The sequence below is a fragment of the Anopheles nili genome, chromosome X, assembly GCF_943737925.1.
Source record: "Anopheles nili chromosome X, idAnoNiliSN_F5_01, whole genome shotgun sequence".
Taxonomy (NCBI): Eukaryota; Metazoa; Arthropoda; class Insecta; order Diptera; family Culicidae; genus Anopheles; species Anopheles nili.
Window position 1 is genome coordinate 4,501,797 of NC_071293.1, and position 27,179 is coordinate 4,528,975.

The window sequence follows — 27,179 nt, forward strand, 5'->3', positions numbered from 1 at the left end:
GATCATGCATGGAAAGCGAGAAACCAATAAAAAGCTATCAGGAACTCCCCCTACTGAAAGGATCTTCCTGCGCAAGGTCAGCAAAAGTTCGCCTTCTCGATTACAGGTAACGGACGTCCGGAAATGCAGCTGATTGCAAGAGGCAAGAGGCGAAGGTGCGAACCTTGATCTAGTGGCTGCCATCGCAAGTGTGCCGGTGATTAAATCCCGACCTGTCCAGTGGAGAGGGAATACTAGAAAAACTGCCACCCCGAGGGGTTTTTTTTAGCGTAACCGGTACAGCATCCTGCAGACCTTGTCACCGTTCTCGCGCCATGGCGCCGTTTCAACAACATTGACGTAGAGCGATGCGTGACACTCTTTGACCGAACATGTGCGATGGTGGTGGTTGATGAATGTGGTTCGTAATTATTCATTCTCGTGCGGCATTCCATTCATGCGCTTCGGTTCGGCGTTGAGGCGTACTCGGTGCTCGCGTAGTGGGCATTAATAGATTTTGGAGTTTTTATAACCTCTCAGATAACACGTGCGCGCGCTCGCGCTTTTTCTCAAGCAGCCGTAAAATTTAATTGCGCTTGGTAATGACCTAAAGATGCGACGCGAGTCTACGGGGGGATGAGATACTTTTGCGTTATCAGCGCCCATAAAATTACATGCGTTGGCAATATTACGTCAGGGTGGACTTCGTCGAACCGATAATGAATTAATGAACAGCTAAAAACGACGCTGCCTTTCTTTCTAGGTTATTAACTCTTTGGTCAAGAGAGAGTGAGTGATAGAGCTCAAGTGGAATAAGAAATCTTATCGGTAAAAGAAAACTACACGTTCGGAAAACCAATCGGGGGGAAACAACAACAGCTTGCGATAGTTTTTATTGGTAGGAACAGCGCACCGGCAGTAAACCGTTCGTTCTATTAATACGGATATCGGGCAGGGTAATGTTAATACAAGCTTACTAGAATGTTTTGAATGTTTCTGGAAATGGCAAAACCGTTGGTCGCGATTGTAAATTGCAACCGTTGCGTTGGGTTGATCGAACGGTACAAGTCCACTGTTCTCTGCTAAACCAGCAGACCCTACCGGAAGCTCGCAACCCAAGCAATAAGGCTCAACTCGTGACCAGCAAGCTTTCCAATCTTGTCAAAATATAATACTTGCAACGTTGTGTAAATATTTGTATTAATATTATGGTATTGCCATCAACATCGTTAAAGTTAGACGATTAGATTAGTCACACGAAACATCGCAGCACACAGAAAGCACCAAACATAACCTCCCGAAAGCTGCAGCATGCCAGTACAGCTCAGGTGCCAAAATTTTATGGATTTATAGCGATAGCAAAAACCATTCTAGTACACCATTTGCTTTAGTGCGTAGTATACCCGAGGTGACGTCCCAGAAGGCGCAATGGCTCGTTCTTGTTGCTTGCTGTCACAGTTAAATGAGAGTCTATTTCTAAGCACAAGCAAAATGTCATTCCTAAAAAGGGCAAGGATCATCCGATAAATTGGATTTAAGTTGGTTGATGGAGACCACCACACACAGCGTAATGGATCGTTGCCCTACTAGAGTATTTAATATACAGAAAGCTGCCATTTTTTACGAGATCTGACTATGCTTTGTGCATTGGTTTGGTGATCAACATATTGAAATTGAAATTGTAAACTTCACTATCTGGGAGGGAACAACGAGCATACGCAAAGAGAAATGACGTGTAAAGGTACCATCGCTTCTTCTGGGTTCCGTACTCTGGTGCAGCAATTCAGCTTGGTGTAACTCTCCTTTTTCTTCTACTCTTCCTTCTCCTAACACACATACAAAAATTGATTGTTTTCTAAATGACTATTTACACAGGTGGTGAGTTCACCTACTCTAAAAGTACAATTAACAGTCCCGCACGGACTCTGACCCGGTGCGGGTGTCTACAGCTGCCTCGCTTAACCTGACCTAATCGCGCTACACCTATCTGGACCTGCAAGGATCAGGTCTTGAGAACTTTGGATTGATAGATAAATACAAGTATCTCCGCGCACACACGACCGGTTCGCATGAAGTCGAATGAACTTACTCTACTAGGTAATCTCCGCGCCATCGTCCATGTTTAACGCCTCTGGCATGACACTGTACATACCTTGGGGCCTTCTGACGCTATGGACACCTTACTAACCTACCAGTCGTCTTATCACGAGCGCAACTCAACAGCTCGCTCAGCTTCTAGGCAGCAGATCATCTCGCTCCGTAATACTACTGGTGGGCGTGGCGGGGATAGGTGTCTGGGGTCCCGCTTGCTCATTGCCCCGACCCATACCGCCTGTGCCGTCTGGCAGCAGTACGGCTAGGTTAGGAATTAGTACGGCCAAACTGCAGGGTCGGCTACTACCGCTGGCTTCCGTAAGAGGACCTACCCCAAGCAACTGCTGCTGACAGCGCGAGTCGGTGATCGGTATCTCGTAGCCGTTGTCAGTCGGCATCGAGTTAACGTTGGTCACAGGTGTGTGTGGACCGCCATGTTGAACACCGCTGCTGTCCTCGTACACCAGCTCCAAGTACTTCGGTGTGTTTGGGCCGGGACAGGCGGTTGCTCCACTGCTGCCACTGCTAGATGTTGGTGGAGTGGCGATCAGCCCGGAATCGCTACCACAATCGGGGTGATAGCGCAGCGAACCTGCACGGATGTGTAGAGGTAGGGGTAGAGTCGTAAAAGACACGTCAAAAATTGAAAGAAAACGAAAAAAACAGAATGTGTACTACGCGTTACATATGCTGGGTGCAAATGCATTGAATAATGCAAGAATAAGAAACTGGCATGCACGAACTGTTCAAAACCTTGCACTGAGCTGTCCCCTGATACATAATTTTTCTGCATTGGGTAAAAACTCCCAAATTAAGACCCCATAAGATTGTAAAAATAGTGAGCAAACGATTGAGTATTATGAAAAGTTTGATAAAAAGTAGATTGAAGTATTGTGCAAGTGAATATCCCTAAAGGTAAAATGTTTCTCAACGCTAGTATCCTTTGGATTTACCCTTCAACCTTCTTCTAGCAACTCTCGAATTAGAGTCCGTGCAAAAGCCATGCATGATCGTTTATGAATGGAGGTCAATGAGCAGATATACAAGAAGAGCAGTACAGAAATGAAAATTCGTGAAAGCGAACAGCTGAAATGAATATTCGCATGTTTGGTGTATACGATAATGGTGATGTTTCTGGTGAAGCAATGGTAGCTGTCGTAGGCTCGAGGTGCAACTCTATCTACCTTGTGGGGATACCTGGCCGCTATCTGAAGCCAGGTAAGCCGGATTGGAAACGGCCTCTGCAACGAGATGGATGAATTCGCTTGATTGGCGTGCAGTGCACAGAAGAAAACGTGGAAAGCGTTGGCGTCGTGCGTTCTTACCTTGGTGAAGCTTCGCCGGGAACGGGGAGAAGATCTGCGTGTCCTCGCTGGTGTTTTCTCGCAACGTCTTCAGCACTTCTAAGCAGTACCGGAACGTGGGCCGCTCATCTGGCGAGAACTTCCAGCAATACTTCATCAGCTCGTACCTAACAAAGACGTTAGATTTTCATCACTGTGTGTTGGTACGAAAGCTCAATCGGTCTCAAAAGATGAACTCTACTTACATCTCATTCGGACACACCTTCGGCCGGTCGAGATGGCCACCCTCGCGGACGTGGTTGAGCACCTCAACGTTATTCTTCGCCTGGTATGGTTGCTCCCCAAGTGTCATGATCTCCCACAGCAACACCCCGAACGCCCAGATATCTGACTGTGAGGTGAATACACCATCCACCAGGCTTTCCGGAGACATCCAGCGGACCGGCAGCAGACCCTCACCCTCCTTGCGGTAGTAGTCGTTTTTGTAGATGTCCCGGGCTAACCCAAAGTCCCCGATCTTGACGACGCGCTCGACCGGATCGACAGATGAGACCAAACAGTTGCGGCAGGCTAGGTCCCGGTGAACGAAGTGCATCTCCTCCAGGTACCGACAACCGGACGCCACGTCCTGGCACATCGAAACCAGATCGAGCATCGTCAGGCGAGCTGCTTGGCCTGGTAGTGAGCGACTACGTCGCAGATAGCTCAAGAGATCGCCACCCTGCATAAGCTCCATGATGATCAGCAGCGTGTCCGCTTCCAAACAAACGCCGAGAAGGCGCGTGATGTGCTTGTGCTTGAAGTTACTCATGAGCTGAGCCTCCTGCAGGAACTCCTGCTTTTCATGCATCTTAGCACCCTTCTTCAGAGTCTGAGGAACATGAAAGTAGAACAAAACAAAAGGCTTAAGCTTTAGCAGCTGCATGCAATGTTGCCTGCATATGCATGCTTCATGGTACTGACCTTTATTGCAACACGTGTTTCAGCTTCGCCGTCAACACCTTTCACAACGCCCTCGTAGACTTCACCAAACGCGCCACTGCCTAGTAATGAAGAGCTCGCCATGTAGATCTGTTGAATGGAGAACGGAAACAGTTGGAGTCCTGGTACGTCCTTGAGATGCACACCAAAGCCTTCTTTGCTGCCATTTCACCTGATCGCTTCGTATGCGGGGAAGAAGGGCCATTTCCGAGTCCGGCATTGCTCCCGAACTGTACAGGATATTCGTACTGTGGACGAAGTTACCGCGGCGTGGCAGTTCTCGCAGGTTCGCCAGCTCAACATCCGATAGCCGCGTATTTGTTGGGTCGATTGGAAAGTTCTTCATCTTCTCCGTTTGGCGAATCACTGCAATATGAGAGAACGGTGTCGAACACCGATATGTAACGCCGGTCAGCTTAATTCTTTAGTTGTTTTCTCGCCAAAAAGCGATACTTACAGAACAGCACGAGCAGCATAACGCAGATGATGATCATACTGAGAGTACAAGCAAACGCCGCAATGTAGACGACGGTACGCTGACCATAGAACCCAGAATCGATGGGACGACTCTCGTCACTGTACGGACCCCAACCGTACGAGTTACGTGCTCTAACACGGAACAGGTTATTGTGGATGGCGTACCGCTCCGGGATGATCCAGTAGATGTCGGTGCCGTTGTACACCTGGCTCCAATGTTCGTCGTACATGTCGAGCTCGCTGGCAGGAACCGTACCATTCAAGCCATCCCCACCGGCTGGCTCTTCGTCATCTCCGTCAGGTGCTCCAACAGAACGAGCAGCTCGCTTCGACTGACTCACGAGTGCCTCGAGTCCGTACTCCTCGATTGTAGCACCATTATCCTTCGCTGGTTCCCAACTCACCTTGTACACGTCCTGCCGCAGGTGTGTCACCAACGGCCGTCCAGGAGCAGCCGGTCGGTCAGCCATCGTCTCGAAGAGAAAGACACGATCACGTGGCCACAAGTACGGCTCTTCTCGTAACGGGTAGTGCAGCAGTATCGTGAACAAGTACTTTGTCTTCGGTAGAAGCCCTTCCAGCGTGTAATAGTAATTATGCCACACCGGTACAGGCACGAGCGAGTCGAACAGTGTCACCCAGTTGTGATGTCCCGCGATCGAATATTGAATTTTGTATCTAAAAATGAGAGACCGGTGAAACGGTGTACCGAAGGAGCTTAGCATACTCTAGAAGAAGTACTCACTTGTGGCAGTTGGCTGGAGGGATCCAACGCAGCCGCACTGCCGTCGAGTTGACTGACACCTGTTCAATGTCGCTCGGTTTCGGGTAGGTCTGGATTTCAAACGCATCACTCTCACTGTACGCGTGAACGTTGGAGTACGCTCGCACCCACACGCTATATGTTTGGTTCGGTTGCAGCTGTCCAAGCTCCATCGACATGAGTGTATCGTCTAGCTTGTAATCTGTGGAACGAAACATGGCCCCTTAGAGAACCGTCAGGGTATTGTGAGATTGTTACGTCGACATTACTTACCCGTGACGAGCTGCTGCTGGCGGTTCTTGTGTCCATCCGTCTCCGTTTGCCAGTAGATCTCATACCAGACGTGATGGCTGTTGAGTTGACGTGATGGTGTCCAGCTGACGATCGCCTCTGACGGGCTGATGGGCTGCACGATTATACCTTCAGGTCTGGAAGGTGCACCAACTGCGGTCGTGAAGATGGCAGGCATAGCTCGTTCAGGTGGTACAGGTAGAACGTCTCCAGCGGACAAATAGTGGTTAGTAAGCGTCACTCCAAAACGGTACCGCGTGTAAGGACGCAGGTTACCGATCGTGAGGCGAAGCTCGTATGAATGCACGATGTGGATGTCTGGAGTAGGTTCCTCGTTGAGTTCGTGAACTGCTAGCATCCGCTGGTATTGCACGCGGTATCTAACGGCAGGTGGACGTCCACTGCAGTTCGTATGCCGCACAGCCTCGGGAAGTCGAAGTGTCAACGAGTCCTCGGTCGTGTCTAGCAGCTCCGGGACATACTGAACATCTTCGACGACCGGTACAAGACAACGCTCGGGAGGATAATGCTGGCGTTGTTGACCTGGAAGTAGTGCAACGGCTCCGATATGTGGGAAGGGCCGCGTGGTAGCTGTTGGAGGATCATCTCGTGCTCGCATCCGCACCGTTCCGTCAGGTCCGATCCAGTAGAGATACCCATCATCCTGCACAATCCCCCGTCTTCCTGATCCATCCAGAAGACGCTCGTACTCCCGACATACCCACTCATATAGATCCTCGGTCTTACGACCACTTGGTCTTTTCCCCGTACAGTTGAAAGGGACGAACACGGGGTCGGATTGATCGAGTGCGACAGTGTATCCAGTCCTTGAGATGCGTGATGCAACCAGCAGTATCGGTTGATCTGGCAACACCTGCAACAGATCGATTGGTCCAACAGCGTCAGAGAGCGGGAGTGATATCGTGCGACGAGCTGCGTCCGAACCGCCTCCTTCCAGACGATTCAAGTCGTAGGTGTGAAGTGTGCTGGCATTCCCAACATACACCGTACGCCCAACCCAGTCGACAGCAAGAGCGGTCACAGGTGGTGGGAGTTGCGTCAACTTTCGCTTCCCATCCGCATCATCGTACATGAACAGCTCTCCATTTGCGTTCACCCAAAAGAGTCGTCGCTCGTGCCGCAATTCAGCTAGAAGAACGGCAGGTACGGCAGTGGCAACGATCTGTGTCGGATTATCACGCAGATCAAGATCGAGTAGCAGGATCTGTTCGGAAGTAGCCACGTACAGTAATGGTAGAGGACGTCCATCTCGAAGTCCCACCGAACGAACCTCACTCGGACGGCTCTCGTGATCGACGTTGCGGACTCGCACTTGCAGGTAGTACGTCGCGTTCGGTAAGACTGGCTCTGCCACGATCAGCTCAGTCCGATCTGTGCGTACCTCAGCTCCATCGAGTAACACACGTCCTTGGGTGTCATCATGACTCGCCCAACAGTCAACACGGTACGCTACGATCGGTCCATTAGGCTCTTCAGGAGGTGACCAACGGAACACGATACCTGCAGCTAGCTCATGCGTCCCTGGTCGATATCGGTGCTGAATGTAGACACGTGGTGCTATCGGAGAAGTAGGGGTACCAGCAGGTGTATGCCTTTGTACACTCGTAAACCCTGACGATCTCCAGTAGGTGAACGCGTGCAACGTGATGTCAATCGGGGTATATGGTGGGATCGGTTCCCGTTCCGCACTGTGTGTATCAGCGGGATCGGTGTTGAGGTCTTCATCGCCATACACAAAGTGTGGCACTGTCAACTCCTGCACGAGATCTCGCGCATTCGGTAGCTTGAGTGTGAGCTTGTAAAACACAGTGCTATAGTTGACGTTCTCTACCGGTGCCCAGCTGACGTTGAAACGTCTCCAGTCCCCTGTGACACGGATCGAACTAGCGACGACATTCGCTGGCAGTACATTGACCGTCGGTGGTACAACACGTCCTGGTTCGATGAGGGCGAACGCACGCGTCCCGTTCAACTGCTGAGCACGGATATACGCCAGGTTCTCGCCTCGCACGTCCCCAACAACGGCTTGACCCTCGCGCAGCCACAGCAAACGATCGCTGAAGTGCAGTAGAGGTCCTTGCGGCGTCTGATCGGTGAGAGGTAGTGAGGGTGGAGGAGAAGGCGGACCGGCAGCTGATGCAGCTGCACCAGAAGACCCCGCGAGAGGTGCCCAATAGAGATGTGAGTGCGAGTAACTGCGCACGATCCAGTACAATCGCTCCGTGTCATGATCGAGCGTCATACCTATGATCTGTTTGCCGGTAAACAGCTTCTCGCTGAAGTACTGCACTCGACCTTTACCATTCAGCCGGAACGCCTCTAGAATGAGCCCAGACGAGCAGTAGATATACCCACGGTACGCATCGAAACGGATCTCACGCACATTCATCACACTGTGGATCGGTTCCGGCTGCTCACCGAGTAGACCTGCTCGTACGATCAACTGCTGGGCTGGATTAGAGTAGTACAGTCGCTCACCGATCCAATCGATCGCGACACACTCGACCGATTCCAGCTCACGTACTTTCGCCCACTCACCACCAGGGGCGCTTGGTTCGCGATATAATCGCAGCGTAGAATTGCTCACCACGTATAGCGTTCGAGCATGCCAGGCTAACCCGGTAACAGCTGCACCGTCCAGCTCGGGTGAACGTGCTATCAGCGTGTCGACATGCTCACCGATGACGTCACTACGCAGGATACCATCCGAGCTAGCCCACACTAGATGGCGCTGGCGATCAGTACGGAGAGTTCGCACACGGAACTCACGACTCCACGGGCCCTGACCAGCGGAAGTGAACGCGGCGGCTCGAACAGTGTACACGCGGTTCGGTTCAAGTCGTCCAGCGACGTCACAGGAGTAGCTCGTGCCGTTGACGGTGGCGGTGTGCAGAATGGTCGCAAACCGTTCATCACCCACCTCAACCTGATAGCTCCAGGATTGCCACGCACCTCGGCCCTGAACTCCTAGGAGATATGGCACGTCCCAGGACACGAGGAGTTTGTCAGGTGCAGCTAACGCCTGTAGGTTGCGTGGAGGGTTTACAGGAATGGGGATTGGTTGTTCCGCTGTCTGGTTGACGCTGATGCTGAAGTACGTGTTGTTGGCCGCGATCGGGAACGCGTTGTGGTAGTAGCTGTTATGTAGCCGGTGGTAGTCCTCTGCGAACACCTCAGTCCCGTTCGTCCAGTAGAACAGTCCGTTAGCACGGGCTAGTGATTTAACACGCTCAAATCGTGGTCGTTGCGTGTTGTTCCGGATGTCCTCAAGCCGTTCCCCGTCCAGTGACACCGCTAGCACAGTGTTGTTGCCTTGATCGGCGACTAGCACGCGGAAGTTGGCGTAATCAAGCGCAAACGCACCCAGATTGCGTCCTCGCACCATTTGCTGGGGTCTAATTTCATGTCGAACACCGTTCGAGATGTCCCCAAGATCTAGCCGGAAGAGCCCAGCATCAGGTCGAACACCTCCTACCACCCAGAACAGAAAGCCATTGTACGGATCAACCGCGAAGTGGTCAGGTCGGCGTGGTAGACCTGCGATTGCTACTGTCAGGTGGCCACCTGTGAAGTCGCAGTAAGCGATTTGCCAGAGTTGAGTGAGACGTGCCTGTCCCAGTACGTACACATGCTCATTCAACCAATCCACCGACAACAACGTCGGACGGAAGTTGTTGGCTGCATTCGGCCCAAGGATGGGTACGCGGGAGCTCTCAGCTCCAGGTCTCGATGGCGCTTTGTACAGGTAGCCAGCGTCGTCTGAAACGAACAGTAGTCCACGCCGGATGTGTGTGGCAGTACCTCGGATCTTATGGTCCGGACTTGCGTACACGCTTGTGGGTGGGTCTGAGAATAAGTTAGAGCTCTGCGTCAACACCGACCGCTCAGCTCCAAGGATGAGTGTTGGCAGAAGAACCTCCTCATGGCCAGTTGGTTTAGGTGGAGTGGCGACTAGGGAAACCGAAGCTGGACCTTCACCAGCAGGGTTACTCATCGCCACCGACACCGAGTAGTTGTGGCCCGGTTCGAGCTTCTCGAACATGTAATGCCGAGAGGTGCTCGTTTCCGGGATCTCCTGCGAATCGAGACAAAACACCTCAGGTCAGGAAAAGTTTCGAGTACTAGCGACACATGCACAACACACCTACAGCACACATGCACACATACATACACACAAGAACATAAAAATGCGTTAGTCAGACAGCGTGAAGGGTTAGGTGAGCCCAATACAATCAGTGTTCGAGCCTTATCGGAAGAAAGCAAGGTGCACTGAGAACGACATAACCACTGCAACGCACATGCCAGCCAGTGAGCGTGATAGAGAGAGAGAGAGTGAAAAAAAACAGGAAGCAAGAGAAAACCTTGAGCGCGGTGTAGCCAGTCGGATGGAGATCTTTGATCTGGAGCACGTACGACAGGACAGGACCGTTCGGAAACGGACCCGGCTCCCAGGAGATGGATATCCGCGAGTGATCAACAGCAACCGCCCGCACAATGGTTGGTTCCGACGTCGGTACGCCTGACGGAAGCGTGCTGATGATGACACTCTGCTCAGACGTCAGGACCTGGTCGTGATGAGGTGACAGCAGCAGTGCCACACGAAACTGAACGATGTAGAACGAAGAACGGAAGAACGGAGACGGTGTACAATCGCACCACGAGCGTGTAGGCGCACCCATCTGTTCCACCCTTACCCGGTACTTGGTGTACGGCTGCAGGTTGTCGACACGCACCGTCGAGCTGTCACCCATACTCTGATTCCTGCAGTACTTCCAATCGCCCGCGACTTCCTCGTAGCGCCACTGTACCAGATAACTCCTTGGTCCCCGGTTCCTGTACCGTGCCAGCCGGGCCAGCCGTTCCGGGACCTCCCATTCCAGGGCTAATGCCGTCGCGGTGAGACTGTCAGCAACAAGGGCTGGCGCATGGGGCGTCCCTATCTCTGCCTTTAACCACCGGAAGTACCTGCCCAGCCCATCGTTGCAGCCGGCGATGCAGGACCATTCGCGCGCCTCCAGCAGCTCCTGGTCACTCACGTTCTGTCGGTTATGGTGGCGGGGGGAAGGGGGGTTTTCAACGGTTTTTGGTCAGTTTGTGTGGCGCTCGTTTACGAGTGCGGGGTTCAGTACTTACACACGCTTGCTGGCAGCTCGATTCCAGTGCAAGCTCCCACTGCCGGCAACCCACCGTACACTGGAACGAGGAGGTGGAGGAGACGGTCAGGGATGGCGGAGGTGTGAGGTGGTGGGGGGGGGATGGCGGGGGTCTTGGTCGCAAACCTCTGCGGCTGCGGCTCAATCATCCCGCTACCGTTAATAGATTTAATGGCCCTAACCCTGCGCCACGCGAGCTTAACTCGAGCCGGAAAGCGCGGGCGGACTCAAAACCCGACGGATCGTCCGCCTTCAACAGTTGTGCCCCGGCTGATTTCGTCCACATTTTGATTTGTTACGAGACAGAGGGAACCGGCGTCCAGCAGGAGGATGTTGCAAGGGGTCCGAGATGCGCATTCTGGCCTGGTCCGGACACCGACGTCACGGGTATCACGGATCGGGCTACATTTAGGGACGCTGTTCGAGGGGGTCTATCACTTGATGAGAGCCAGTCCGGCACGATGGGGCAATCAGTGGACATTGGCGGATGAAAGGGGGATTTTTTTTTTTGAGAGGGAAGCGAAACGATCGCTAAACGAGTGAGAGAGCGCGCGCAGAGTGCAACTGCGACGGCACGAGCTTAGTTCCGAAGGTCACAGGGGTTGAAAGGTTATTCGGAAGACATTTTGAGCTAGCGACGAGTGTATCAGCTGTCAAAATTTCACCAACAACTGCACGCACACGCGCGCGCGTATAGGAAATAGATAAATCCACTGACATCATCAGCTTTTAATTGAGCGGCCATTAAAGTATGTTCCCGGTCTCATCCGCCCGATGCTCAGATGTACGCAATTATATGGCCATAAATCAGAACGCTGACAAAAAATTCTGCCCCCACCACACGGACCATTCGGTGCGTGAGGGTGAGTGAATTCTCACGCCCACTATCGCAGCTTGGTTGCGCCAAAAAAAAAGAGAATAATTGGGGTTTCAATGTCGAAACGCTCGCATGGTTGGAGTCGACAACCACGACGGGTGGATGCAACACGTTCATCTTCGCCTTTTTTCACGGCTTAGTTGTTCCTTGCTTTCTGTCAGTAACTCTCCTGCTTGCACTGCTTGAAACGAGCCGAAAAAGCGAGCTATTTTGTGATAATGAATACTTTCGAAACCATCAAACCCCGCGTGGCCTGACAACCTGTTGATGGAGCAACTTCTTGCTGGTTCTTTGACAGCTTCCTCACGAACGAGCGTGATAAGCAGGAACGCGGAACCATTCTGCCGCCCACAATATCGTTGCCGAGCCCACTGTGCAGTGGAGCTTGAGATTGGAACCGCGCGATAAATCGTCCGAGGCTCCGTTAATGAAAGCAATCCGCTCGTTCAGCAATTTTTAGACACATTCGGCAGGACGACTTCCCGGCGCATCGGCTGGACGCATCTGTCGGTGGACGATCCCCTTTGAAGCGCCTTTTGCAGCACAGTGGCGGGAACGGAGAAAGTGGAAAAGATTTCTGCCTCATCCGCCCGGACACGCACGCTTAATGCAGCTGAATGCCATAAAGGCTGAGCGCGCGTTAATAAAGGCAATAATTGTAAAACATTAAAACAATCTCCCCACAAGCGCGGCGTAGATGTTGAACGAGAGAGAGAGCGTGCCAGCTGGTCAGCATACGGCACGGAGACTATGCGCATAATAAGCCGCGAATAAACAGCTATAAGCTTGTGGTGTAAAAGTATATACACACCAAACAATCGCAGGAAGTGCATCGTTAGGCCTGGGGCCCTCGCGATCGGGCATAAAGTGCCCCTCGGTCCTTCAATTGGTTTGTGGTGCGTAAGAGCCGTTTGGACAGGCAAAACAGCAAACAGCTACATTCACACACACACACACACGTGCACGCAGCTGTCGAGGATGCTGTGAGAGATAGCAAAAAAAAAGAACCCCTTTTTCCGGACAAAGCTCCGATCAATCGCAGGCGAGTTGAGCTGATGATGACCTGACAGTCAGCCCAACACCGATCTAGAGGCTTTGTTCGTTCCTCCTCTTGAGACGTCTGAACATCGAAGAAGGTGGAGTGGCGCAAAATGACGCAGCCGCGTAACACGTGGGAACCAAACTTAGCTTCAGGCAACCTAGCAAAACCCGGCGCCTGAATCGACTGGACGCTAATCGGCCACATGTTCCCGGTGTGGTAGGGTTTCTCAGCGCGAAGTGTCACATCCAGGGAACCCCTTCACGAGCTCTAGCTCTCTACTTCAGATAGCAGCTTCCTCAGAGGTCAACCCTGCACTGTTGGATTTATGCTGGTTCCCTGATCTGCTCGTTTCATCAAGCACAATCCGAGGCTCGTTATCCGGCGCTCGAACGTGAGCGGTGTCAAAGGGCTAACCCTAGCAAAACAGTTGTCAGTGTGGTACGCCCTCGGTGACGTCACCGATGGTGTGGGAACCGCACGAGAACGAGTAGATTGGTGCGAAGATCGCGATAGCGGACCCTATCCGTATCACTTACGACCAATCGCACCCGGTCTGTTCTGTGAGGAGAGTTATATTTTCTGTTCGGGAGCTTTGAAGTTGAGAAAATTGGTTAAACATCGACCTAGATGGGAAAATTATTGAGCATTTAATTTGTCTATTTGCTGCATGCACACACTCTGCCAAAGCTCGAAACAAACTCTAACAGGTATGCAGGATGTTAGTGCAAAACATTCAAGCGCCATAAAATTAAGACGGAGCCATTTATCTAACTAGTTCGGGAGTCCAAGATGTATAAGCCGTCTAAGATAGGTAATGAATGTAAAATGTGCCCTACATTTTAATCCGCTTTATCAAGGTATCGAGTGTTTCGAAAACAAGCGCAAAGAGTTGTCTTTGTAAACGCCTTAGAACGCTCCACTATCAAGCTAATGATGTTCTTCTGGAGCTGCCTAGCGAAGAGCCCGCGCATCATCTGTCTGGCACGTTCCGAAGGGTGCTCAGTAAGGCATACAAGAAAGAAAGAAAAAAAAAGAAAACTAAAACATAGCATACTGTGGCGACATATGCGACGGTTACATCACAGCATTAACGCTATCATCGGACGTCGGAATTCGATGCGTAAGGGAACTATCTCGCAAGGAAAAACGAACGAAAACTACCACCAGATGGATGTGGACGGTGTCCCTGATCGGATGCCCGGAATGTTGTTTGGAAGCATCTTATTTTTTGTGACCCGAAGCTCCATGCGTATGGGGATGAATTATCTCTCGTTGTTGTACACAACGCCGCGGTTGATGATTAATTCCTAGTTTCCGCATTTTATACGGCCTGGTTGTAAAGGCGTTTTGTGGTTCCAAAATTAGACCCATCCCGATGGAGATGATGGGCGGGATTTTCATAAGCACAAAAATCGCACAAAAGCAGGACACCCTTCAGAGCACTTCAGAGGCATGGGCACTTGGGCGTACCAGAAGAACGAATAAACACCCCGGGTGTGGCCACGCGGTCCACCCAAAGCGACGATAATTGAGCGTAATTAAAAAGCCATCAAAGATTGCTCCGCGAACGCAGTCGGATAAACAAAACCCCGGCGTGTGCATCTCCACAGGCATCTCGGGTGCATCCCGAATGGGCGAGACGCCAAGGAGTGGGCTGTGGGAAGGGAAAAGAGGCGAAAGAATTGCAGGCATATGCTCGCGTATGGATGCATTTTGATTACGACCGAATGCGGTTGATCGCCACCGGATGAACTTTATGGCCGTGTGCTCTTATTTCCAGGATCGCGTGATCTGATCCCGACGATGTCAAAATGGGGCTGTTTGGCTCGGTGAACATCCGTTTGACCACACAAGCGGTTCGATGTCATGGTTAATATTAGACTGCAGGCAAAATTTTATTGTTTTTCATGCACAAAGATCCCATGATTCAAAACAACCCCATTCCTCCGTTTCTCGGAACGTTGCAATCAAAGGGGCGAATTCAGCTAGAATCCGTTTCTGCTCCGGAATTTGGGTGCTAAAGTTTACAAAAACCTGCATTTGGAATTGCTTATTGCTGGGGGCGTATCTTGGAACACTTGCATGAGGGCGGAATGAATGCCTGATGTCATATTTTTGCGCTTGTTTAGACGTACATTCTCTACACTAAAAGAAATTTGAAAAACGATATGAGTGTCCAAATCGACACTGAAGCTGAAAAATGATCTCAAACCATTCTGCATCGCATAAAGCAATTGTTATTGAGGGAATCAATACAAAAGCAAAAGGAATATGAAAGTAACTCTGGGGCAGAAGCTCAACACCTGATAAAGCTGATCATAATCTTGAGATGCAACAGCACCTGCTGCGTCATTTTCACATCTCAAACGACTTCAACATGCCCCATTATGTCGATGAGTCGACAGTTCTTTTTTGCTAGTTAATTACGAATTCTCACGCTGCTCTCATGAGACATTGTAGTACAATTCATATAACTCTTCAATCGCGTTTGCATCAGGCAAACCGTTTTCCCATTCGGGCTCTTAAACCTGCAGCCTATGAGAACAAAATCGCAGAATCGCTAATGGAACGGACCCTACCCAGACCGGTCGGACTTGAACCGTAACCGCAGACGATCAGCATAGCACGTTCTGCACTCTACCCATCCACAACACCGTGCAGTCTTCAGACGGAAGTACGCCTCAGTTGGCAGGTGCGCTGGATACAACGTTGGAATTCACGCTGCAACGCCTCTGCGGTGGAATTGGGCACCAGACATTCCCCATCGCTTTGGAGGAGGACCGGCGAAAGATAGAAGCGTTAAGTTATCGCAGCACGACCATCCGGACATTCCCAGATACGAGACAGACAACGGAACAGCCCAGACGAAGCAATAGTGATGGAATGGCGAACGGACAACACTGGCGAAACGGAACAGATAGAAAGCGAACCGGTGTACTTACCTGTTTGATGTAACAATCGCTTCCACAGCTGGCGTCGACATGCTCCGTGAAGCTCGTTTGGTTCTGGGTGAGAAAGAGAAAGAGAGAGGGAAAAGAATAAAAAGGATCACATAAGGACCAAAGCGACGAAGTGCGTGTGTAATGCAAACAGGACGTGCAGCAGACGCGACGCCATCTCGAGTGCAAAAGCACGCGTCCTCGGCAAAGGACACGCAGCAGGACCTCGGCGTCGGGTGGCGTTTGTTTATGCATGTGTGCGACATCACGGGGACACTCGTGTTTGTAAACAAACACCCCATGTTGACAGCATGATCGCAACTGAATCTGGTCTGTGTACGATCCGGGTGCAGTGAAGTGCGTCTATCGCAGAATCTAATGTTTCGTTCTCTTGGCGCCAACCTGCACCTTGCTCTCAAGTGCATCCAGCCGCCTGACAGATGGAGCCCTTTTGGACTTTAAGGAAGGGCTGGCCTTTTGAAGGATGCGCAAATGATCACAGGCTGGTTAGACGGATTATCCAGCTTTTCTATTTGGCAGGTGATATATCCGAGAAGCACAAGAAAAAAAAACCCCAAACAACGCGAACGAGCGCAAAACGAGGGAAGAAGTGAAAATGAACACCCCTTTTTACAGGGCACAAGAGCCCCGGGATTTAGATGGCCCTGATGCTGGTAGCCGATGGTTTGCGTGTCCACATTCATTAGCGGCACCGGAAACGGGCCAGTTTCCGGAGGTACTGCACCCCGTCTGTCATTTCGCTGGTTCTTCTCGTGCAGTGTTGCTACCGTAACGCACATGACAGCAGTTTATCTCCCTCACTCACTCTCGGTGCTCTCTTTTGCATTGTTTTGCCTGTCCACGCGGCCCGGGGCGAGTCATTAATACAAATTGAGGAAACTCTCGCCACTCTCGTCGAAAGGCGAACAGAAAGAGAGAGAGAGAGCACGCGCGAGTGGGTGGGTGGGTGGTAGGGATGATCTGGTGCATACCACCCCGGGTTCGCCCTTCACCCGGTTCGGAGGGTGAAATATGAGCTGGTCATCATAAAAACGTAGTAAATAATAAACGCCGAGCATCCGAGCTGGTGGACGAAAATCACCAGCACCGCATATATGCCCTCACAAATCCCAGGCAGAACAGAAGCATAAAACAAAAGCGATAAGTCAACCTCCCCTTTTCGAGCGAGGGCACGAACGAAGGGAAGTTGGAATAATCCCGCGCAAAGGCCCGGTAACGCGAGAGCAAAAAGAGAAAAAGGAAAAACGAACGCCCTCAGTTGTCACTTGAAAAACAGTGAGAAAACGGATAAAAAAGAAAAACGCTAAATCAGGGTAGGAAGCGGGGTGGGAGAGGGAAGCAGTACACCACAAACACACCCAGAGCCCCAGAGAGATTGTGTCGTTCGTCCATGGTCCGGTTGCGGTTAATTTATTATGATTGTCCGAGCGGCCAATTTTGGGTGCAATTCCAAAGGGGTGGGTTTCGTTCCGGCACCGGTGGAGGTGGTGGAAGCCCCGGGAAACCGGAAGCACCTCCCTTCCTGCGAGGAGGAAGGCTCACCGCGAAGGAACCTCAGGACGTCGAGCTATTCCGGGAAGTCTGGAAGCCCAAAAGCTTGTCCACTGGCGGGAGATCGGAGATAGACAAATCGAACGGTTGGATTGACGTATCTAATCGGTCCACCATTCTCGACATTGGTCGTCCAAAAGGGCAGGAAGGACTCGTCAGGGCGCCATTGTGCGGCTAATGGAAAGACCTCAGCCGATCTGCAGGACGTCTCAGGTAGCGGCGATGGGCTTTTTTTTTGGTCTGTGACAGCAGCAGGAACGAACTAAACGAAAGCAATCAATCTTTTCTCGTCGTTCCTTCGCCGCTATCGCGCGATTGTGCGTTGTAAACGAAGCGTACGAGGAGGGTAGAGCGTGACGGTACATGTACATGCTTACGGACACAAAACTAGACCTGAGCACTTGACAGGGGACAGGAACTTCGAGCGTAATGACACGGGACATTGTTGCTCCAGCACCAAGAGAAGGGTTAAAGGGCACCAAAAGCGGAACTGAAGGTATCCATCCGGGGAAAGGAGGGGGGGGGGATGCTAGCACACATCGACCGAAATGCGTTGCATATCTCGAGTGTGCAATCAAACACATACACACCCGTTCTTTCTTCGCCCTCTGAAAGAGTTGACGATGGTTGAAGCGAGCGCCCAATGCGTTATAAATTCTAATTGAGACCCTAAAGTAACCCTTCCGGTCCAAACTGCGCCGGGAGGCAGGGGGGGGGGATACCTGCCCCGACCCGGATCATTTCCCCCTCCCCCCCCCCCTCCTCCCCCCGTGACCTCGGGCACCCACACCTTGGGGCTTGACTCTTCCGCACCTCGGAAAAAAAGCCATACTACGCACACTTTCGTCGTGACTTTTCATTCTCGCGCTTCCCGAGTTCGTCCGCCCTTTCTGGTGGGGTGTGGAAGTGCGTGCGGAAGGTGATGGGAAACCGACGCATCCGCGTGGGAAATGGCTGGCGAGGGAAAAACCCTCGACGGTGGAGGTTTCCCATTTCCCGGGATGTTTTGCTCCCTCGAACCAGAGCCGCGTGGTTTGCATTCCATTGCGGAATGCTGCCAACGAGCAACGTTGACCCGTATTTAGAGATATTCAAGAATTCGACAAACAATTTTCCTTGTGGGGGAGGGAGCGATGGAGAGAGGAGAGGAGGTGGGGGGGGGGGGGCGGAGGGAAGCGAGGTGAAAATCCTTTCCTCTCCGTTTCTCAGCATATTTCCGCTAAGGCGTTGCGCGAATTTTGCCACGAATTATCATTGCTCCCGTGCCACCCTTCCCTCCCGCCATTCACCCTTCATCACCTCTTCCCTTTTCGGTACACCCCTTCCACACGCGCTGCCCCTTCCACACTTCCCTCCCACAGGGTTTGAAGGCACGCTTGCGATCATTGCGTCACTGGCGAAGGGTGGATGGTGGAGCAGGGCGAAGGTGGACGAGCGGGGTGACCCGTGAATAGAAATGCAGGATAAAATAAAATACAACCAAAACGATAACAGCACACGAGCAGTAACAACAATCGAAAGAAAACCAACACTCCGCCAAGAGCCGAAACACAGTTTGTGCATTTTTACGCAAATTTTGCGACATTTTTTTTCTGTTTTGCGTTCCTCGCTTTACCTCTCCTTTTCTCCTTCCTCCTCTTCTCCTCTCCTCAACCCCCTATCCCGACCGCAGCGGTGCTAACAGAGTTGATGGGAATTTTCCGCGAGTTTTCATTTTTCCCCTTCATCGCGATTCGCAACGCCCCATGCGGACGAAGAAGGGGCTCTGGGAGGGGGGGGGGGGGGGGCGGGGGCGGGGTGAGGGCTCAAAAGGTGGGCGCAGCAGCAGAGGTGTGGCACGCCCGAAGTTCACATTCGACGCCTGCAGGCAGCCCCAATATTTATAGATTAAAACAAGTGACCAAAGGTTTGAAAAAACCCCGAGGAGCATCGTGGCAGAAAAAAAAAACAAATAAAACGAAACACAAAGATATGGTGCGGACGTAAAAGATGGCGCATAACAAGGCACAAACCCCCCTGACAGAAGTGATAAAAAAATGAGAAAACCGGGGAAAGGGGGGTGGGGAAGGGTTCATGACCCCCACCCTGCCACCCACGTGCCACGGTGACTTGTGCGGGTTGTTCGCGAATTCACCTCTGTCTTAAGGATGCACAAGCGATGAGGGGTAGAGGACGATGGGGAAGGGGAAGAGGAAGGGGGGATGGTGAAGAGGGAGAGGAAGGGGTAAATATTTGCATGCATATCTGCCTCGTGTCGATGACAGTGACATTCGAGTTTGAGAGGAAAGCGGTCTAGCGGGGAGTCGTTGGCTTCTAATCTCAGAATGAGGGCTGCCCAGGGGTGGGGAAGGGAAGGGGGAAGGGAGCGAGGGGGAAGGCTAAAAAAATGAAATAGGACCCGCAAGGAAATAAAACTTTTGTCGCGCGCTCACATGCGCCGGTGTCTTATTTTTAGCCTCCCAAACTACCTATCTACCCTTATTCTTATTTCTTTTCTCTATCTCTCTCTCTCTCTCTCTCTCTCTCGTTCTCGATCGTCCGATCAAGTGCTTCCCACCCGGATAATAATTCGGTAATGATGGATGACACACACACACAGGAGAGAAGGAAAACGAAGATGTCAAGCGAAAAGGAACGTCGAGGCGATATCCCTGGGAACTGCGGTTATGAGCTGTCAAACAGGTTCGTCAGTAAACCGCAAATGTCAAACGGGCATGGCTCCAAACGAAAAAACCAATACAAGCGGAAATCAAAGACCCTGCCCTTTCCGTTCCCACCGACCCCATCGCCGGGACACCATCAAAAGGATGTCGAAAAGCCGCGACATTTCTCCCGATTTCGAACAAAAGCTTTCCTGCCGCTAGGGGGCGGTAGCAGTAGCACGAAGCTGGACCGCGCGAAAAAAAAATGGTGGCCATCGCAGGATGCACCACGGCTCCCGGACACCCCCCAGGACGCCCCGTTCCCCGTTCCCCCCCTCCAAGCCGACGTGCCGTTTCTGACAAACAGTGTTTGATTGAGATTTCCGTGAACTCAATTTGCAACTTCTGCTCTCGCCGGCGCGTTCTGTCCAGCCGCGGTTCTGACCAGAGCGATCGTTCGCCGCTTGCGATCTTGCTCTCGCTCGCACACTTCGGGTAACCTTGCAAACGTCAGCCCCCTTCCCCTTTTAGCCAGTGCCTAATCTCGACGGGTTCATTCAACAGCAACAACAAAAAAAAAATCACCGGACGATGGAGACGCACCCCCACAATGTTCTCGTCTCAGCCTCGTGCAACTCAGCCTGCTATTGCACCGGTATCCCAAAAGGGGGTTGGAGAGGGGGTTGGGGGCTGGGGGAGGGGTATAAACCATGGTGGGAGGGTGTGGGGGATGCCTCGATTGCTCGCTTTTTTTTGGTCCATTTGTTCCCTCTTTCTCTCTCTCTCTCTCTCTCTCTCATGTCGAACCACACACACACACACACACATGCCTTTGTTTTCGTGTCTCTTTGGACGTTCCAGTGGCGCTGGAGGAAGCTGTCAGAATGCGGCAACTGATCCGATGCGACGCCACCCGCTTCATGTTGCGAAATCCACTTGTGCTCAGAACCCGATTCTTTCCCCTTCTGGCTCCATAGGTACATGGGGGGGGGGGGGGGAGAACTAGCTGAAGTGTGTGGGGAGAGATCCCTCATCTGATCCACAGAATAGTTCCCAAACATGCGTGTGTGTTTGTGTATGTGTCCGCCCAATTGCTTTCGCATTAGAATCACAAAGCGTGGAGACACGGAACACGAAGTAGAAGGACGGATGGGGAAAATCATTCATCTCCCCCCCCTCCCCTCCCCTCCCGGAGAGGGCATGAGAGGTGGGTTGGGGTGAGGTTTGTTTAGGCTATTGTTCCGCTGTCACACCGCACCACGGTCAGAGGTGAAGTGATGTCGCAAACCTATGTACAAACATTGTACGGTCAGATCGCGCTCGAGCGCCATTGTGGAATGTTGTCTACGCTCTCTCCAAACAACAAACAAAAAAAAGGGCACGACATCTGCTAACGCCACCTTCCAGAGATGCACTAGGTCTTGTTGTTTGCGAGGTTCAGATCCGCACTGACAGCTCGAGCAGCTGTCAAGCGCTCCGTTGAACCGTGCTGATGAACCACCACGTGGCGAGGTGAGCGTCTTGATAGGTACCGATAGGTGTTGGCTTCTCTCTACTGCCGCACCTTGCCGGTGAGACGGACTGTTCCATGTTCCACCGACCTTTTCGCGCGCATCTTCTTCCTGATGTAAGGGTCTTCCGGCAGCAGATTCCAGGCTATCATACGACAATCTTCTGCTAGCTCGCAGAGGTACGCCACAACCAGAGGCTCCGTGTGCGCGATAATTCCTGAGAGTAGACCGTGCTCCCTGCCTCCTCCCTCCCCTTCCCTCTTGTCCCCCAGCTTCTCAGGCCCCTTGCGGGCTTGACAACTTGAAGGGGTTGCGCAGGGGTCATCGCGAGTCAGCTGCGATACGGCAGGGGTTTACAACGCGAGGTATTTTCGAATCCACGCATCCACGAGATAAGCCACCCCGGGGTTCGATCGGTTCTCTTCCCAGCCAATTACGGCGCACATGGAGCTGCTGCTATCAACGTGCATAATGAACTCCCCGGGGCTCAGGGTCGGGCTAACGAGCGGAAATGGGACGGTACGAGAGTAGAACTCCCTTCCGGAGGGAGCGTTAAGATGTTGTAGCGTGCTGAAAGCGAATGCTAGACGTTTTGGGCTCAACTCTGGGGTGTGTTTTTGCGAGAACCTGATCCCACAGCGCAGGTCTTGACCATAAGCGAGCGGTTCACTGCTAATAAAGCCCCCAGAAGTACCTCCACTTCTACCGACAATCAATCAGGGTGGCCGCGAGTCAGCCGAAGCGGTTAATCTCTCACGAGCTGACGTTAAAACGCTCTGTACGAATTGCAAAAATCGTCCCCTCTCAAACGTCAAACATGACTCCCTCCCCTCAGGTCCCTTTCAAACCACCAACCCGGCAATGGCGGTTGCGGAAAGAAGATGAAAAAAAAATTGTAATACTCCGAATAGCAAAAACGAAAGAAGCAAAAACGCGCGCAATGATTAAATAACCGCCGGATGTAGGCTTCCTGTTTTTTTTTGTTTTTTTTTTTTTGGGTGATGAAGGGCGAGGGCCAGCTCCCCGAGAAGGTGGAGGGGGCACTTTCCACACCCAACCCAACCCCACCTCGTGCCATTCGTCACTGGGTGGCATTTTATTATTTGTACATTTTTCATAGCCCGAGCTCAGTACACATTTATTGTAGTTAACCTTTTTTTCCCCCCTGCACGATTTTTTCGGTCCCCTCGGACTCGGACAGAGACCGACAATTGACCATTGACGAGTACCGCAGCACGCGAAACACTGTACGAATGGGGTACAAATTGGCCCCACCAGGAAGTGTTGAGGGGATTTCGGAGGAACTGCTCGTCAATTGCACTCGCCTTCTCTCCCCCAGGATGTTCCGTTCGAGTGTTGCAGAAAATCTGGCGAATTTGATCCCGCTCAACACCCTTTCCGAGGTCTAACCTGCGAAGTGGTGATGAACACCCTTCATTCGACAGGTGACGTCCGCTGGAAGTATAACGATCCGTTAGATGAACGAGTTCAGCTGAGCTAGCAGTGCGAGTAGTCAGCATTCATCCGATGTCCGTTAATCGTAGAAACTGAAGATCTAAAGAAGTTCTACTTTAAGATCGTTGCTCCCCTGGAGTTTATTACCACTTAGTCCTACAGCCTCCTTCTACCGACCTACCGATCAAGCTAATCCCATTTGAATATGGAGTTGTGTTACTCATTCGTTATTCGATCTCTTCCTCAGCATCCAAAGGAGGTTGATGTACCGACACATGCGCACACACACACACGCACCCACATCCGATTCGATACAGGTCCGGTCAAAGCCACCGAAGTAGCCTCACAAAGCCTTCCATTGATAAAAACCATAACGGGCTACCGAGTCGAGAACGGCCGTTAAAGCGACCTTTTTTTCGCTTCATGATTTTTATGACCCCGTTCATTTCACTTTTCGCTTTCCCCTCCCGCCACCCCTTGCCGTAAGCTCATGAAATCGGAGAAAATACCTCTTGGGCATATGGTGCTGGTAATATTTTTACGATCTTTACGTGACGATCGCGCCGCTTTCCGTGTTCAAGTGCGCGCTTCTGATTGCGCTCTGCTTTTCCGTCTCCTTCTTGCACGATCCTTCGTCCTCGTGCGCTCTATCGCGTTCTCCTTACTCATCACTTCTGCGGTTGGGTGTTCATTTTCTGTTTTTCTTTTCATCAACGGTTTCAGTCGTCTCGATCGCGTTTTTTTATATATGGCCGCGCCGTTTGGTGCGCTCGATCCGCTGATTAGAGAAGCTCATGCACGGAGTCGCGCGATTTTAAGCCACTATCTAATCGGTCGGGTAAGCCACGATTAGGTGTTCGGTAGGGGTTGGTTTGGCTTCCATCGCATTGGGGTGGAATTTTCGGTTTTCATTCAAATTTATGTTCCTCCCTTATATTACGGGCTTGGTTTGATCGTTGGATTATTTTTTTTGCGATTTTTATGAGCGCGATCTTGGGATGCGCGATGTACTTGACAGCTGTCAAGAGAAAGTCAAGTTCGCATTTATAGCTACTTTCTTTGCGGTAGCGCGTAGAGAGGGCCGTTCTTCTTTGAAGTTCACAAAAAAAAGCCATTAGCGGAAATCGAATCACGCAATGCCGATTCGGGTAACACAATTAGAACCCAGCTAGATCGCAACCGAAATAGCATGGAACGCGGCTTTTCTTTCCCTTCCACACCACGGAACAATCCCGGTGGTGATATGGTAGAGACAAGCGAGGCTAAAACCAAACAAATTAAATAATAGACATACCACCGGCAAAAACAGCAGCGCGTGTTAGCCGGGCTGCGGGTTTTTGTGCCTTTTTGGGTGGTTTTTGTTCTGTTTTTAGTAACGGAGATAAGCCCCACAGGCGGGGGGAAATAATTTCATTAGCAAATGGTAATGCTTTCCGCCAGAATTGCTCTCGATTGTGAAATCGAGCAAATCATTTCTTAGCACGCGTAGTTTCGGTGGTAGGCGAGACTTCGAAATTATTACAGGTCTCTAGGTTCAAGGAAGAGCAAAAACAGCCCACCATGCCGCTGGAAACTACTTGCCGCGAATGGAATGCGGCACAATTAAATCCTTTCCCTAATCTACGCATCGAAAATTATCATCACCAGCCAGTTCCCGCCCTGAAATCATCAACTCCTCTTTGGCCCAGAGAGACGTGCGAAAGGAAAACCCCGTTCGCAAAATGGTTGCCCTTCAGCACATGCGATAGCACGCGAGCATCGAGCGGAGAGCAGAAGTAGGATCGCAGCAGTGTGAAAGCATATCGCTGGACCATCGGCTTGCACCGGAGCATGGTGACCAATCATTTTTCCAGGTCAACTCCACAAGTTCCGGTAGGCGAGCGTTAAATTCCCCTGCCCTCGGTTGGGTCGCGGACTGCGTCCAAAGGGGGAGAGGGGTGTGGGAACGGCGGGGGAAGAGGAGCAGCAGTGGTACTGGACAGTATGGCCGGCCATCATTGTTCACGGCCCTGTGTTGGAGGCGCGCGTTCGAGCGCAATACCACAAATTGTCACAGATAAGGGGACCTGTCAGGGGAAAGGGGGTAAGCTGAAGGCGGGTCGTGAAGAGAGGAATGAAGAGGGGTATTATAATTTTGCCTCCATTATGAGCGTATTAGCAGCGCTAAGCCGGTACCAGCATCAATAGCAGCAGCAGTAGTACCAACGAAGCGGCTCATGATCACCTTCGGTTGGGGTTCGTTTACTGTGAGGTGGGTAGAAGGCAACGTGTCATACTGCAGGAGAACCTACCGTTGGCCTTCACTAGCCATATGATAGGTTATGAACTAAGGATAGTAGCAACCGTTAGCACCTGCCAAAATGATCCTCCCAAAACATGCTAAAGATATATGAACAATATATTCTGCTAAGAAGCTGTCTACAAAACTGTACATTGTCTTCGTATAACATAAAGAATGATCATCAAATAAATTACTCTTGACAACAACTCGTTATAACCTCCAACCTGCAAACGAAAATCGTTTGATAAGTGATTTAAAAAGTCCACAGATGAGAGAGCAAATACGCCAAAAACAAGATCATGATCGCGAGCCAACAACTCCAAAGGGGCGTAAATATGCTCCAACATTTCCAACATAAAATCTACACGAGATTGGCCACCAACAGACCGGAAAGTCTTCGCTAGAAACTGAATCTCTCGAACAAGCTTTGCTGGTCAAACTGATATCGGATCGCCACGCAAGCACATCACACACACGGTTAGATGTCTGACGTCTCCAGAGCCACAGTTATCGCCGAACGGGGAATCAAAACAGAACAGTCAGCATCGTGATCGACAGACGATCGAGTGGCAGGTGGAAGCAGCGATAGAGCTGATGGCAGGCCACACGCTAAAAAAACAACAACTCCGAGTATCTCTAGGTGGTCGCAGGTGTTTGCCGTAAGGTGGAATGCAGTAGCGCGGGGGCACAGATACTGACTCGTCACACTGACATGCCCCAATCGTACTGGCAAATGAATCGGATGGCAGAGAGGTCAGCGGTGAAAGGGAAAAAAAACGAGCGGTGATCGAGAGGAAACGGAGCTTGAAGAAAGAGCAGACTGAAACAAACAAATCCCGCGCTTCTTTATCTGTAACCGATGCACGCTTCTTCATTTTTGTTCTCTTCAGATTGCTCCTATCCGCAGAATAGGAGCTCTTGTAATGGCGCCCATGACACTCGGATGCAACAGCGATCGGTTTTGTTCGATTGCGGCGAGAAGAACCGGGCGAAAGGAAAGCCTAGAAGACTTTGTAGAACGTCCAGAGGTGTCACAAGAAGTGTTCGTGATTCAACTCCATCGAGTTTAGTGCATGAAGCCCTTTGGATGAGTTTTACTCTTCCCACTGACGGCTCACAAACAGCTCAGAATGAGGATCTCGAATGTTCGGATCTTCTTTATGCCGAGAAATCAGAACCTCACAACATTTTAAGTGTAACGAATTGGACAGCCCAGCCACGACCGATCACAAGAAACTGCAAGTCTTATCTCCCAACCCAAGGACACCGTGGATCGCTCGACTCTGGAGTTGTGCATGCCCTCTTTCAAGAATCTAAAGCCGACTCACCTGATCTGGGCACCTGTTAACGCACCGAGCGATGAGTTCCTGGATCGCACCTACATAGTCGTCCTCGCCGGTTCCTTCGCCAGGGATTGCATTACCATCCACTCCGGTTGATAGCAGGACGATGGCCGCCCCGAGTACCGCCACCACTACCACCAACTGCGCCGACGTTGATAGCGTACGGTTGACGGTCGGACGGCGGCGTTGTTGATTGATGGGCGGCACCACACCACGGGCCCGGTCCCATCCGGGAGCCCAGGCCGCCGACATAATCTCTGGAACACCGCCGAAGGTCTGGATCTACCTACAATTCCTGCGCTCTGTCTTCTCACCGGAATACGTCCAACAATCCTTGGACCCGGTTATCAGGCTATACTCCTCACACGAGGATCTATCCTACGATTTGCAAACAACGTTCAATCCTTCCGGAATCGTGGCTCAGAACCCTACCGAACACATTGTGCAGCGTGTA

General features: G+C 51.5%; 1 protein-coding gene across 1 annotated transcript; it reads right to left on the minus strand.

The window, feature by feature from the left end:
* Window positions 1-2,207: 2,207 nt before the first annotated feature.
* On the minus strand, window positions 2,208-26,977 carry LOC128728489 (proto-oncogene tyrosine-protein kinase ROS). Its single transcript, XM_053822115.1, has 14 exons — window positions 26,711-26,977; window positions 15,925-15,987; window positions 11,044-11,103; window positions 10,605-10,949; window positions 10,272-10,514; window positions 5,872-9,985; window positions 5,581-5,800; window positions 4,816-5,513; window positions 4,531-4,724; window positions 4,341-4,448; window positions 3,623-4,248; window positions 3,399-3,544; window positions 3,258-3,314; window positions 2,208-2,665 (listed from the first exon to the last, which is right to left on the minus strand). The coding sequence occupies exons 1-14, from the start codon at window positions 26,975-26,977 to the stop codon at window positions 2,208-2,210; spliced, it is 7,599 nt and encodes a 2,532-aa protein (XP_053678090.1).
* Between the last annotated feature and the right edge of the window lie 202 nt (window positions 26,978-27,179).